At 34.4% G+C, this 16,258-nt stretch overlaps 1 protein-coding gene across 3 annotated transcripts in view; it reads right to left on the reverse strand.

Moving 5' to 3' along the window:
* Window positions 1-16,258, reverse strand: part of LOC140441806 (lutropin-choriogonadotropic hormone receptor-like) — a 477,770-nt gene that overhangs the window by 282,661 nt on the left and 178,851 nt on the right. For all 3 annotated transcript variants that reach the window (XM_072532733.1, XM_072532734.1, XM_072532732.1), the window contains exon 3: window positions 2,125-2,202. In XM_072532733.1, the coding sequence (XP_072388834.1) occupies window positions 2,125-2,202 (78 nt within the window). The remainder of the gene's footprint in view (window positions 1-2,124; window positions 2,203-16,258) is intronic.

Below are 16,258 nucleotides of genomic sequence, written 5' to 3' on the forward strand. Positions count from 1 at the left end.
ATTTTTTTAATTTTCTTACTACTGGAAGGCAAGTCGTGGTCGGAATCTGAGTCATTTTCGTTTGATGGTTCAAACTCTGATTCAAATGGACTGAATGCTTCTAATTCGGCATCTTCCGTTCCAGATCCACTTTCTGATTTATCAGAATTGTGATCCGATTCATCTGGCCACTAATCTTTTAGGCACAATTACAACTCAGCTTTCAACTACCGCTGCGCGAGAGGTCCGTGCGTGCCTCTATTTTTGTATTCATATTTGACACTACAAAAGAATATAAATCTGATAATATCGTTACTTCTGCCATTATAGCGTTATTGCTTACTTTCGTAATATTTAAGAAGCTGTGCTCTCTTGCAGGCACTTCACTTAACATATAGGCGTAACTGTACTTGTAAAACGTTAAGGCGCGTACAGACCTACAAACGCATGCGGCGAGCAGCCACGAATACACATACGTGTGCAAATGTGGACGGCGCTTTCGTAACCTCTCGCCGTATGCGTTGCTTCTCGCGAATGACTTGAGCACACATGCTGCGAGCCAGAGTGGTGTCGGTTTTTTTGCACACATCAAAGAAACAAACGTGTGCGTTCGCGCTCAGTTTAGACGGAGAGCGTGGGGATTTGTTGCATTTGCAAGACAAGTTCGGATTTATTGAGTTTTATTCATTTTATTGATTTATGTGTGATTTATTAATAGATTTGTATGAAGAAAAGCCTATACTATGGGATCCACAAAATAAGTTTTATTATTCAAAAACAAAAAAAGAAGATGCATGGGAAGGAAATGAGCAGAAATTGTCCAGTATTAGATTCTAACGCCAAATCTACTAGTAAATCGGACTTCATTTGTAGGGTTCTTCTTTTAAATAAATGCGTTGTCCACCATCGCCTATTTTTCCTTTGTTTTTTTCTTTTTTAATGAACTAATAACCACAAACGCGGCACTAACCATAAGCAGCTCCTCAAACATTTTTTCATGAATGGATGGAGCGCCTTGAGCACGCATACATATGCGGTGATTTCTAATTTCAACGAATGCTCTGAGCGCGAATGGTTTGAGTACGCACGCATATGCGTGGCTTCTCACCGCATACGTGTGCTAGTCTGGACGCGCCTAGATATACACTAATGTAAGAATAGATGAACGGACGAGAGAAACTGGCGTACCTCCTTTACAATATCATATAACAGTGACCTAGGCGTTGTAGAAATTACGATGGTTAGTATTCTAGGGTTAAATCGGATGCTATGAAATCAAAAACTTCAAAAAGTTTAACTTATCAATGTTAAAATGTTACACTTAACTGTTTTTAATTTTCTCTGTCAAATTATGCTCTTTGTATTTTCTTTCTTATTCCACTGTTTACTTTTTTATTAGTATTTTATATCAGATTCATTTATTTCTTAAATTTATTTTTCTAGTTTGTTCCTATCCTCAATATTTCTTTTGCGTAATTGGGATGTTTTTTAATTGGCATGTTCTAAATTTGTTTTTTTTTAAGTTTTGCTCTTTGTCCTTTCATTATTTATAGATTATTCCAAATTCCATATAATAGTATTTAGAGTTTGCCTTTAATCTTTTTGTAGCGATTTATTAATAATGGTAAATTAAAAGCCTGTATCATGTGTTAGTTTGAATGCCATACTATATGTATATTAGTATAAAATTTTTTTGACAGACTGTTTTATATTTCTATGCTGCATACATTCAAGTAAGTCAAATTTTTAAAACTAAACAGCAGTGTATGAAAATGCAGCACCAATTCTTAATAATTATTCTCTCTTAATTCCAATTCCTATTTCCTTTTACAGAAAAAAAGGATTTTACCTTTACCGAATCGAAAACAAATTAAATTTAAAATTTACTTCATTTTCTCTTAAAAAATAAATAAATCTTATATTTACAATTTACTTTCTTTCAAATACTTCTTTGATGTTGAGACCCTTCCATTTCATCCGTTAGCAAATTTTATAGTATATATTCTTCAAACGTTCCAATTTAAAACAGTATATATCAGAAATACAAACGGTTTTATTCTTAAAGTCTAGGGGGGCTTTAAGTTTAGCTCATATAAAAAAGAACTAACTTAAACTAAAGGCTTGATACTGATGTTTTCTACTTACAATTCTCGCAGTGTGCTACTGTAAGGGAGCAGTGAATCCCTCTTCAATACTTCAAAACATTCTGCACCTTCTATGACTCTGAAATACAAAAAATATGTTTAACATTTACATATAAAACACGAAAAAAAAGTAAGTAAAATATTTAGATAAATTGAAATTTATTTGTTCTAAAAATAAAAATGTAATATGATGTTGACAAAATACAGTAAAGCAAAATATACTGCTTAAGACCTAAAATTTATTAAAATGGATCAAAAATAACGGAAAAGAAACTGGATGGAAAATAAATATTGAACTGTTTTTATAACTCTAATTTATTAACTTTATTTATTATAAAATTGTTCTTCACTTTACCTTTATGAGTTTATTTACATATATTTATTTATTTAATCTACATAGAAAACACTTATATATTAATTTATTTACACTAATATAATGTATTTAAAACATTCACACCGGTTACAATTTAAATAGCCGCGCGAACAATTTATTAATCGACACTTGTTTTTGACTGTCCTTCTAAAACTCAAATCGTCCGTTTTATACCTGATTTGTTTATCTAGAAATTTCTGCCTGCTTCTTTAACCTTCGGCCGGGACGCCTACGATATTATTCGATCCCCATCTGAAAACTTCCAATAGCAGGTATAAGCGGGAACCCGTGTTTACCGCTTAGGGTATGACTCACATTTATCGTAACAATATATACGTTTACTAAAAGTCTTGAGTAGCAAAATAATAAATAAATAACCGAAACAAAAACTAATAGAAAAAATGGAGTACTTATATATAGCTACCACGGATATACATTCTCTAAAGGCAGGTTTAGACGTATCCAGTAACTGGCGCCAGTCATCTGGTCTGCCAGTGCTTGACTAGGACAGCGCTGGAGCTTCACGTTAACACGTATCTACTAGCTGGCGACAGCCTCACTGGCACGGCAGTTCCTCCGTTCGGATCGCAGAGATAAGAATACGGCCGAGGTCAGAAGGCCCTGCCTATCGTAAGAGGCGACTAATGGGTAGAAATTGAGAGGTGGAGAGCCGTCGCTTGAGGTGTCGGGTCTGTAGAAACGCACTCGAGACATTTAGGCGTCAAGGTCACTGGTCTTCATTCCTAGTATCCGAGACGAGACTCTCGGGGACCACTCTACTCTCATTCCAAGAGAACCAGGCGAGGTTGAACGAGCTGAGCCCGTACACACCTCTTTTGACTTTACACCACCAATCGGGGTGTCGGTGTCTCGGCACGTACCTGGCTGGAGATTTAAGAGTGGTAGAGGAGAGATCCTCGGCGTCGACCTGTCCACGTGCGAGGTGGAAATTCCTCTACCTGCGTCATCTGTCTGTCCGAGGGAGGGCACCGCTATGGCACGCCAGTTCCTACTTGGTGAAATCAATCGTTTGTTGTACTCTTTACAGGCAGGCCAGCTACTGGAACGATGTTCTTACACGTATTTGTTTTAAAAACCGCCAACGCGGGGTTCAAGAGGATGCAGGCAATGGCCACTGGCGTGCAAAATAGATCAGCTCTCTATTAGAAACAGCGCTAGCAGACAGCGCTGGACTGGCGCAAAAAAAATGTTTACACGATGCCACTACTATGTCAGCACTGTCGTGTCAGTGCGACTGGTGCCGGTTACTGGATCCGTGTAAACCTGCCTTTATATTTGATTCATTATATACGTAAGAAAAACGTCAAATAACTGTTAATGATACAAAGTTACAAAGGCGATTAGGAGACCTTTTAAATGAGGTGTCCTGTAATCTTGGTTTGTATTATACTCTCTATGATGTATTACCTACTCGAAAGACCAATTTTTAACAGAATAAGCCCAACAATTCTCAAAGCTATACCAATTGAGCAAGCAGGTTTTAGACCAAATCGTGGTTGCACAGACCACTGTACTTACAGAGAAGCCAGCTTTAAAAGAAAACTAAAGAGTTCTGCTGCGTTCATAGATCTGTCAGCAGATTTTAACACCATCTGACGAAAAGGAATGATTTATAAACTCTTCTGCACTATAACTTGCAAATTCACCGCTATATTAACGGTAAATATGCTCACCGACAGAGTATTTTAAGTAACTATAGGATCCGAAGTAAGCACCCACAGAAAACAAAAAAGTGGTCTGCCACAGGGCTCGGTACTCACACCATTGCGTTTTAGCCTTTACATCGCAGACATGCCGACAATAACATCAACAAAGTTTGGCTATGCTAATAACTGGGCTTTATTAATCTAAATAAAGTCACTAGAAGAAGCTGAAGAGATTCTTACGGAAGACCGAGAGGTTATGGGAAATTACTTTCACAAATGGAGACTTCACTCCAATGCCTTCAAGACTGAAGTAACCTGCTTTCACCTAAACAAAAATCTGGCGTCAAGAACCCTTAACGTTCACTTTGATAACACACGACTCAACTACACTAAACATCCAAAATAGCATGGTGTGGCCTTGGACAGAACGTTAAGTTTTAGAGGACATTCAAGCACAGTTTCTAAGAAGCTCTCTCTCTCTCTCTCTCCAATGTCGCTACAACCCAAATCGGGCCTTGGCCTCCTCCAAACTATGCCTCCAACCTTGTCGGTCCCGCGCCAATCTTCTCCAGGTTCTCACGTCTAGCAAATTTTGCGCGTCCGCTGCCACTTCATCCTTCCATCTTTTTCGTGGCCTTCCTTTTGGTCTTGCGCTCTGTTGAGAAGTTAAAAACCAGAAATAACATTATTCAGAAGCTTTGCGGCACAACATGGGGAGCATCGGCATCCACACCCAGGTCTTCAGGCTTAGCTTTTGTTTATTACGCAGCTAAATGCTGCTCGCCAATATAGATTAACAGTTCTTACGATAAAAAGATAGATGTCTAGCTAAATAACACCATAATAATGATCGCTGGAGTAATCAAATCTACACCAACACATTGGCTACCAGTGCTGAGCAACATTTCACCACCACCTTTTCGCCAACTCAATCTGCTTACCAAAGAATATAACAAGATCCTTAGCAACACGGCGCTGCCGATTCATAACTATATAGAAGATGCAACCAAAAGTCGACTGCGCTCCAGAAAATCTCCAATACAAACTGCAGAATCAGCCGCAGCCATACGGTTCAACATGATCACCAAATGAATCCATAATTGAACGGCATCTCAATCAAATACAGCCATACCTTGCATCACAGAGACACCTCCTGGATTTGACCTACCACGTAAGACCTAGTGCACACTTAACCGCATCAGAACTCAACATGGTCGATGTGCGAATATGTTGCACAAATGGGGCAAGCTGCCATCACCGTCATGCAGCTGCGTCGAGGTCCAATCAAGCACATAATGGAGGCGTGACACCAGCGAGCCTACGAGGGCAGTTCACAAGACTTCCTGTTTGCGACGAACGATTCGATTAACTATATAAATAACCTCGACGTTTGCCTATAAACTGGCATGATTAAAGTATTTTTATATCAAGTCAATTTTAACGTTTATTGTATCTAATGTTTATTGTAATATTGTAGATTGTAGATGTGTCGAAATGCCAAACGCTAAATAAATAAATAATCCAAATGACCGGCTCATTTTTATAAAAGTCACGAAACTGCAACACAACGTCATTTTTCCACTCCATTTCATTAATAAAAATACACACAAATAAAATTTCTGTACATTCCTGAGGTCTTTGAAAACTAAATAAATAGTCTCAGTAACTGCCAATTATTTATACATTTCATTTAAGCGCCTCTGTAAGTATAGACAAGTATGTACTTCGCAAGTACAGATGAAAAACCAATAAGTGACATATAATTGTACTAGTAACTTACTTACACGACATGAGAAGTATACTTAACTGACGATTATTCGCCAAGTATACGAGTCGTTGTCATACACGAGTACATATGAGTCCGGCTTTAGAGAGAAAAACAAGGTATATGGCACAAATGTTTGTTGGTTTTAATTCACATTGTATAAATGAGCGCCTGCCCTGTCATGCGCGGTTCATTAGGTTCGTTTTTTTAGGTTTTATGATCAATACGAACAAAAAAGATCTCCTGTAAGTTTTCTCTAAAGTTGATCGTTTTTAAGCCATAAATAATTTAAAAGTGAAAAAAAAACGCAAAATAACGATTTTCAAGGCTCAAAAACAAATAAAAAACATTATTTTTGAAATCATTAAGTGCCTAAATTTAAGTTCAAGACTTCTTTTTTGTCAGCTCCCGATAAAAATTATAGGCTTATTTTGTTTTAAATCGTTGTTTTTAATTGTTAATGAACCGCGCATGTCAAGAAGGGCGCTTATTTGTACAATGAGAATTTAAACCATCAAAAATTTGTAGCATAGATCTAGTTCTCTCTCTTCTACACACCGCAGCCCATCCTGTCATATAGGGAAATGATAGAACAAGGTTTGAGGTGGAACTTAGGTCCATGGTGAATTCAAAAATAATATTTTTTAGTTGTTTCTGAGCCTTAAAATCGTAATTTTGCGTTTTTTTTTTGTTTTAAATTGTTTATACTCGAAAACGCTCAAGTTTACACAAAAATTACGAGAGACTTATTTTGTTCAGAATGGTACAAATAATTTAAAAAAACTTTGGTCAGGGCCGAAAATATTAATTTTTACAAATTGTTTAAAAAATTTTAAAAACTTTTCTCATGGGCAACCTCTTGAACCTTATTTTGGGGTATTGCATGAAAGTGATTAGGCAAAAATTCTCATAGGAATATTTTTCCCATGAGAAACCCGAAATATTTTTCTCTAAAAAACCCGAGCTTTTCTCTTGTCTATTTATATTTGAAATATTCGATGGTTCTTTTTTGTTGTCACATGGATATTGTTGTTTACTGATAATTAATGTAACATAATCTGACTTACAGAGCCTCTGATGTAACTACTCAGAAACTTCAACAACTCACTCTAAAAATTTTTGAACGGGAATATTTAACTCGAAATGCACTTAATTTAAGAGCCAATATTTTTCTACTATAATATTTAACTTCCAGATCAGGAATAAATGCCATAAATGTACTATTAGAAAAAGCAGGTATATTGGAGTACATATTAAGTGATTGGCGACTAATCATAGATAGTTCCAAAAGAAGTCTGAACTGTGCGCCTACTACAAAATGGAAATAAATGAGGAAGCATTAAAATTAGATATTTCCCAAAGGAAAGAGGAAATATGAAACAACGGTACTAGTACAGAGAAAAGCCATGATAAAAATTGGAGTACGTGAATTGATTTAAAAGGTTGTAACGATAAGACTACCAAAGAGAATTGAAATACTATTATAAAAATAATACCTCAATCAACCATGGGAGCTTATCGTCTATGCTTCGCCTAGCTCAGTGTCTCAAGTGTGAGTTCAAATGAGCAAATTGAGCAGCTGGTAACAAATAAAACAAATTTTACCTAATCAAATTTATTAAAAACAGGAAACAATCAACCCCGCCAATGCTTAACAATAAATATAGTGAGGGTGATACTTAAGGCAACGATCGCATCAATGGGCTGTTTGTGTGCCCTCCCAATTAGACGGTTAGATCCCTATATGCATATAATCAAGAAACGTGGTTTCGAAAGAAGTAAGGTTATGAATATTGGAAATGCTGTCAGAATTATAGAATAAAGATTACAATGAAAGTACTCACCCTAAGAGAATGTTGTAGACCATAAAATAAAGCTTATTATAATTTCTACCTTCTTTTATAAATTTCAATTATAAATAAAAAATAATTCCACCATTAAAGGTGATTGACAGAAAATAGGAAGGGACTGCATGAAGTTAGCACAGATGTCACAGGATATGCCTATATATATTGGAATGAGCTTTTCTGTCAACACAGAACGGAATATTTAGTCTGTCGGACAGAAATAGAGAGGGCAAATATTTATTCTACGCGACAGAAAGAGAGAGAAAAGAAAGACAGAGGGCACTAACAACTTTTTGAAGAAAAAATAGTAAAAACGAAGCTAGAGAAAAAGAATTAATATATTGCGTCCATACGAAGCCACATTAGAGTGGCTTCCTAAGACAGAAGAGATTTATTTTCACGTTACAAGTTGTATGTAGCTTAATTTAAAAATTGTTAATTTTAAGATATATTAAGCTTTAACTAATAAAACATCTTAGTGCAGTAAAACCTGCAAATCAAAATATACTTTGTTTTTTAATATTTAACTATAATAAATGGATGATAATGCAATAAGATTGAAAACCAGAATCTTTAGTCGACTACGGATAAAGTAACTTTCGAAAATAAAATTTTCGCAGAATCAATTAGTAATAATAAGCTTATTGTTTTTAGAATTAAAGTAAATTTCTTGGTAATTTCGATTCTGAAAAATATAAAAGTAGATAAACTTTAAAGGTTCAGATACTTTATAAATACCCTGTGGTAAATGCGATCGCGGGTTTTAGCCTCGAGATTTTGTTTCTCGTTAGTAACACAGAAAAAAGCTAGGTATTGGTACAAAAGAGTATTTGCTATTCAATATATACAATATTTGACAAAATTTTGGTTCTGCTAACTGCTGCAATACGAAATAGAACGAGATGTGAGATGGGAACTACTATCTTTTAGTCTGTGATTAGATGTACGTTGTTACAATTCCTTTGCATTTTTTATAGTAAATAATTTGTTTTAAAAAAAATTTTCAATTGTGTACATCCAATTTGTAGGACAGTATACACTACCAATTTTAAATGTTCGCGGCACCTGCCATCTCTCCTTACCTGTTGAACTTTTGAATTCCCTTCTCAGCCGGTTCTTCTACGAACAGCTTGTTGGAATGCCACAATGGCGACTGGCAATTAATATCGAAGACATGCCGTAAAACATAAATTACATGCCGTAATTATTAATTGTTTTTTTAAAAATCTTGTGATCAATGTTTTACCTATTAATGTTTTGTGTTTTTTACTACACTGGTTTTTAATTCAAATTTAAAATAGACACACGCTTTGTGTGTCGGTGCTTTTACTTGTGTTTAAATTTTCAAATAATTGCCAGGCGGCTATTTTCCAAGTTTAATTTAGCAATTAAGGCTATTTTTATAATTCAAGTCTACTTGTTTAAATCTGGATTTTCATGGCTTAAGTAAATGACTGTAATTCTACCAATACGATTTCACTATGTGATTTTTTTTTCCTTTTTGACCAATTTTTTGTAACACTGGTAGCTGTAATTACTATCGATATTGTATATCTGCTCATGTAAGTCATACTTTTCGTTATTATTCTTTCAATCAACATAAGAGGTCACTTTTTGAACTTCTCTTTCAATTTAAAGAGCTTCATCACTAATCCTTCTAAAAAAGTATTAGTCTTGCAGATTTGGATCGATGCTATTCTGTAAGTACAAAACAAAACGTTTCCGCTAATATATGAAATAGTAACATCTTGCTTTGTTTCTTTTCTCCTCTTATCTGATTTAGATCTTCAAGAGTTACAGTGTGAAGGGAATTCCACCCCTTCCCATTATTTTATCACTGCTTATTGAGTTTGAAAGTAGTTGCTCCTTATATATATATATATATATATATATATATATATATATATATATATATATATATATATATATATATATATATATATATATATATATATATATATATATATATATATGTTGGTTTTTTATTACAAAATCATCAAAAGAACCAAACAATTCAGTGACAATGTTCACATTTTTGCAGGTCCTCAAGATGCACCAAATAACTTCCGTTAAATACATACTTTTCCTAGTAATCAATGCGACCCATGATACTCAGACTAAGTAAACAGAAAGATAGCCATGTAGAATAAAAATGAACGGGGAACCATTTTTTGTAATTAGATACGCGGACGATACAGTAATTCTGTCAGAAAATATTTCCTCCTCCTCCTAAGTGTCTTCTCTGTTGAGGTTGACGATCAATATATCAACTTTCTCTCTGTTCTGAGCTTAATGAATTATTAATTAATTTCGTTTTGTGTGGGTCCAATCTCTGATGTTTCGTAGCCAAGATTTTTTCTTTCGTCTTATGCCCCTTTTATCTTTAATCTTGCCTTTTAATATCCTGCTGCTCAAATTTCCTATGGCGCATTATGTGTCCTAGATATGACGTCTTTCTAATTTTGATAGTATTGACCAGATGAGGGCGTGCGTTCATTGCTCTCAGTACTTCTTCATTCGTAGTTCTGCTGGTCTAGCTTATTCTTAGCATTCGGCGGTACATCCATATTTCAAATTAATTTAATTTATTGACGTTATACTGTTTTAATGTCCAGGTTTTACAGCCATATAGTAATAGAGACCACACATAACACTTTAGTGTTTTCAATCTTATTGAGACTGATAGCTTGGGGTTACACAACATTTTACGCATATTCATGAAACCAGATCTTGCTATTTCAATGCGTCTTCTAATTTCTTTTGAGTGGTCTAGTTGACAATTTAGTTCTCTGTCCAGTTATAAAAAGCTTTGGGAACTCTGAAGGGTGATACCATTTATTTGTATGTTAGGTGTAACTTGTTCATGGGGGTTTTTGTGAAATACCATAATTTTGGTTTTAGAAAAGTTAATGTCCAAGCCCAGCCTGTGACTTTCTTCTGATAATATGTTCATCAATATTTTTAGTTGGTCTTCTGTTTCTGCTAATACTACGGTGTCATCGGCATATCTTATATTGTTAGTGATGATTCCATTGGCTCTGGCACCTTCAAGGCGATCTTTACGAGGAGCTCTAATTATATTTTCGGCATGTACAATACATAATAGTGGGGATAAAATGCACCCTTGACGCACTCCTCTTTCTATGTTAATGTACTTGGTGTTTCCGTTCTCTGTTCAAACGCATCCTGTGTGGTTCCAGTATGTATTACTTATGATAGCTATGTCGTGTCTATCCAATCCTACTTCTTTTAACACCTCAATCAATTTTCTGTATTTGATGCGGTCGAAGACCTTTCTATAATAGTCATACAGTCGTTTTTTAATCTCAAGCTACCTTTCTGCCATCAGTGTCAATCCCATAATTACTTATCAAGTGCCTATACCCTTTCTAAAACCACATTGAGAACGACTCTTAGTGGCATGACTCATTAGGGATACAGTTCGATGGTCTTCGCATTTACTTGCTTTTTGTTTTTTAGGAAGAGCTATATATATGTGGATGTTAGCCAGTCGAGCGGTATTATGCCATATTCATTTATAATGTTGCAGAGGTATGTTAATTTCCTGACAGCATTATCACTTAGTTGTTTAAAATGTTCGGCTGTTATTAGGTCTTCGCCGGGTGCTTTGTCGTTCTTTGTGTCTTTTATTGCCTGCAAAACTTCTTCGGTGAGAATGTTTAATTTTTCATCTGTATCTATTTGTGGGGGGTCTTCTGTTATCTAATCACCAATCAAATCTTTAAGATATTGCTCCCATATTTCTTTCTGTTTTTCAGGGTCTAATTCCATTTGGTTTTTCTTGTTTGTTATAATCGATAAGTGTTTGGGTTTTCATATTCCAGGTACTCCTTTAACCTTTCTGTGTAGTTCTCTATCTTTATGTTTCATTTGCAAATTATCTACCTCTTTACATTTTTCTTTTATCCACTCTTCCTTAGCTATATTTATTTTTCTCTCAATTTCCCTGTTGAGTTCTTTGTATCTTGTAGAAAATATTTAAGGTCTCTAAATTCTGCTTGATCGTATTCATGAAGTAGAAGAGGAAATGGGCATCAAAATAAACTCAAACAACACCAAATTCTTAGTCTTTAGTGGTAATCCACATCTAGATGCAGAGCTTCATTTAAATGGATTCTAAGTTAAAAAATTGACAAAAGCTCATATTTGGGAACTACTAAAAAACTAGATCCAGACATAAAAATAAAACGCGGCATAGCCAAGGAAGACGTTTATTTGCAAGAATCATCCCAGTTTAGAACTTAGACAAAGAATAGTTATGTGCTATATTTGGTCTGTACTTTTATATGGATCAGATGTATGACATTAAAAATATCAAACATAAACTGGATTGAAGCATTGGATATGAGTATTTATAGAGAGATGCTGAAGATATCTTGGACAGCAAGAAAAACTAATGAGAAAGTACTAAGGAAGGTTAACAAAAATGGAGAATTGCTAAAAACTGTTGAGTGCTGTTTGAGTATTGAATGTGTATTAATTTCAATGAGGGGGAATCGATAGAGAATACTACATCTAATCCTTAAAGGTAAATTAAAAAGTCGTAGAAGTGTAGAAAAAAAATAAGTTTTTTGCTTAAAAAACATTCGTAAATGGATTCAGATATTAAATGCAGGACCATTATTCCTTGTGGTAGAAGATCGAAAAACCTTCGCAATGGTGATCGCCAACATCGGATAACTCTGATACGGCACATGAAGAAAAAGATACCGTCATATTTCGACAAGAAAATTGTGCAATTAAAATATTTATAGATTAATGAAACGCTAAAATTACTAATCTCAACTTTCAATGTAAGATATTTGTCTAAAGACGAGAAACTTTATGAATTAGAAGAAGAAGCTAAAATAATCGGACTAGAGGAGGTAAAAAGAAAAGGTGAAAACTGCATCTCGGTAAAGTCTGGAAACATATTGTATTTTAAAGGTAGAGAAAACGAAAGTTTAGATGGAGTTGGTTTTCTGATTTTGAAAAAATACGCTCATAAAATTGAGGATCGCTTTATTAATCATAAATATCAGCGAAAAGGTGACTTTAAAATAATTCAGATTTATGCGCCAACATCTACACACACAGACGAAGAAATTGAAGAATTCTATGAACACGTCACAGACTCCATGACGTATCGAAACACTACCTACACGATTATAATGGGCGATTTCAATGCGAAAATGGGCAAAAAAACTAGAAGAAAACGAAAACTGTATTGGAGAATTTGGACATTGAATAATAAATGAAAGAGGAGATCTATTGGTTAACTATCTAGAAAACAACAAATTATTTGCCATGAACTCTTTCTTCAAGAAAAAACCACATAGGAAATGGACATGGATGTCGCCAGATGGGAACATTAAAAATGAAATTGACTACATACTAACAAACAAAAAGAACATTTTTGAAGACGTCACAATAATAAACTCAATCTCTACTGGTAGTGATCACAGAATGATACGAGCTAAAATAAGTATTAAACACAAAAAAATCAAAGACAATATGTGCACTCTAAGAAAAAAGTCCACCCAGAAAAATTAAAGGAGAATAAAGAACAATACCAAAACAAATTAAAAACAGCTGAAGAAATAAAGCTAACAGACCTAAATCTAGATCAACTAAACAAAGCCATCACTGAAGAACTTCTGAAGACTAGCTTAGAAGTAGCACCAGCAAAATCAGACAAAAAATCAAAACTAAGCGCCATATCTTTAGACATGCTACAACAACGCAGAAGCCTACTACAAGAAAATAAAAGAAATACAACTGAATACAAAAGCCTTAATACAGAAATAAGAAGACATATAAAACAAGATCTCAAACAACATCAAGAAGAACGAATCGAGAAGATTATAGAATAAAACAGAACCTTAAGATCTATCAAGTCCCACCTAGGAAGAAATGAAATCATAGAGATGGAAAATAAACAAGGTGTAATAGAAAAAAGCAGAACCCAAATATCTAAGATAACAAGGGAATATTATAGTGACCTCTACAGCTCTAAAAACAGTACACCTGATACAACTCAACAAAACCTGAAAAAGAAAATAATGAATGTAAATTCTGAAATATTATCCCCCATAACCAGAGAAGAAATAGAAAAAGCAATTAAAGATATGAAAAGAAATAAGGCTCCGGGAGACGATGACATTCTAATTCAAATGTTAAAAGAAGGAGGGGAAAAGATACTTTTCAATAAATGTTTGTTTAAAGGACAAATACCGCAAGAGTAGAAAAAGGCAAATACAATTCTGATATATAAGAAAGGAAATAGATCAAAATTAGCTAACTGTAGACCAATATCTCTCTTGTCACAAATCTATAAATCTTTCACTAAGGTGATCACAACTAGACTAAACAACAAATTTGATGCATACCAACCAGTTGAACAGGCAGGATATAGAAAGGGGTACAGCACAACCGACCACCTTCACACCCTTAAAATATTGATAGAAAAGACCAATGAATACAACCTTCCAATATACCTAGCGTTTGTTGACTATGAAAAAGCGTTTGACAGCATAGAACTATGGGCAGTAGAAGAAGCGCTAGTTAATTGCCGAATATATTTACGGTACAGAATGTTAATCCACAATATATATCAAAACGCCACTATGAGAATTCAGCTAGACAGAGATTTGCAAACTCCATTAATTAGAATTTGTAGAGGTGTCAGACAAGGGGATACAATCTCACCCAAACTATTTACTTTGCCTTTAGAAGAAATATTTAAATCTATAGACTGGGACAATAAAGGGATTTGTATAAACGGGAAATATTTAAATCAGCTAAGATTCGCCGATGATGTACTCCTGATAGCAACAACTATTGAACAACTACGAATAATGATTTCAGACCTAGAAAAAACATCTCTCGAGAAAGGACTAAAAATGAATCTAAAGAAAACTAAAATAATGACTAATACAGAAGACAGATCAATAATTACCATAGGTGGAACAAACATCGAACACGTCCAAGAATATATTTACCTAGGACAAGCTATCAGAGAAGACAAAAGTAACCAGACTAAAGAAATAACCAGAAGAATAAGAATGGGGTGGGCTGCATTCCGAAAACTCTCATATACTATCAAAAACCAAAAAATACCTTTAAAATTAAGAACGAAGGTATTTAATGCTAACGTCCTACCTGTTCTGACATATGGTGCCCAGACGTAGACGTGTACCAAGAGCAGCTTAGATAGAATAAAGAAAACTCAAAGAGCTATGGAAAGACAAATGTTGGGAATATCGTTGAGAGATAAAAAGAGGAACGAGTGGATAAGATGCAAAACCGAAACAACAGACGCTGTCGAACATGCATTGAAATTAAAATGGAAATGGGCTGGGCATAACGAAAGATATCAGGATGGAAGATGGAATAAAGAAATTGGCCGCTGGAGAACATATACTGCAAAAAGGTTAAGAGGTCGACCGCAAATGAGATGGAAAGTTGACATTGAGCAAAGCGCAGGTCCAATGTGGAAAAGACAAACAGAAGACAGAGACAAATGGAGACAAATGGGAGAGGCCTATATTCAACACATGAATAGATTTTGGGCCATAGATAGATAGATAAAATTACTTACTATGCTATATTTACATAATTTATTTTAATTATAATTAAATTGATAAAAAAATATTACTTTGGTCTCTCAATGAATCAAAGATTATCGGATAGGTTATTCAAGCATTTTAGTAAAAGTTCCAATATGATTTAATTTGAAGGAAACGTTTACCAAAGTAAAATGTAAATTCTTTATTGAAAAAGTTCAAGAGAAGCGATCGAAAAAGTTTTTAAATTTATAAATATTTCAATACAACACGTATTTCACAACAAACCGTTTTAAAGCTTTATCGTGCTTTAATTTCTCCATTGATTGTTATTTACACAATAAATTTTTCACGGTACCAATTAGGTTTTGGCATTTTAAGCTTTATTTTAAAAAGTTTTGAGAAACCTAACAAATAAATTCAATGTAGGTATTAAAATTGTTTCGATTCGCGAAAAGTTATTGGAACGTATAGGAACTTGGAGAGTTAATTGACAGATGGGGCCTTGGACTCTGAGAAGTAATAATGTGTCACAGATCATGAATATTCGCTCCGTGCGTGACCATGGTAGGGGTACCTTGAAACGATGCCAGCGTGCGTATCGGCGAAATATGACAAATTTGGACCTTTTGGATCCATAGATAAATAATATAGTATATAGAAATTTTTTGCTTTTGGATCTTTTTATGCATAAATTTTATCAAAAGTGGGTGCAAATATATTTTGCGTATTTAATTGTGCTAATAATAGCAAAAATAGTAAGTGTAGCTCTTATAGGTTTCCAAAGATTACATATATATTTGAGAAAAGAAAAAAAAAGACGGATTCGTGCTATTAATATGAAAAAGTAAATATCACATAATTTCATTTTTATGAAATTGAAATAGGAAAAATTTTAATAATTTACCTTAAATGATA

Source organism: Diabrotica undecimpunctata, chromosome 5 (genome assembly GCF_040954645.1).
Source record: "Diabrotica undecimpunctata isolate CICGRU chromosome 5, icDiaUnde3, whole genome shotgun sequence".
Lineage (NCBI taxonomy): Eukaryota > Metazoa > Arthropoda > Insecta > Coleoptera > Chrysomelidae > Diabrotica > Diabrotica undecimpunctata.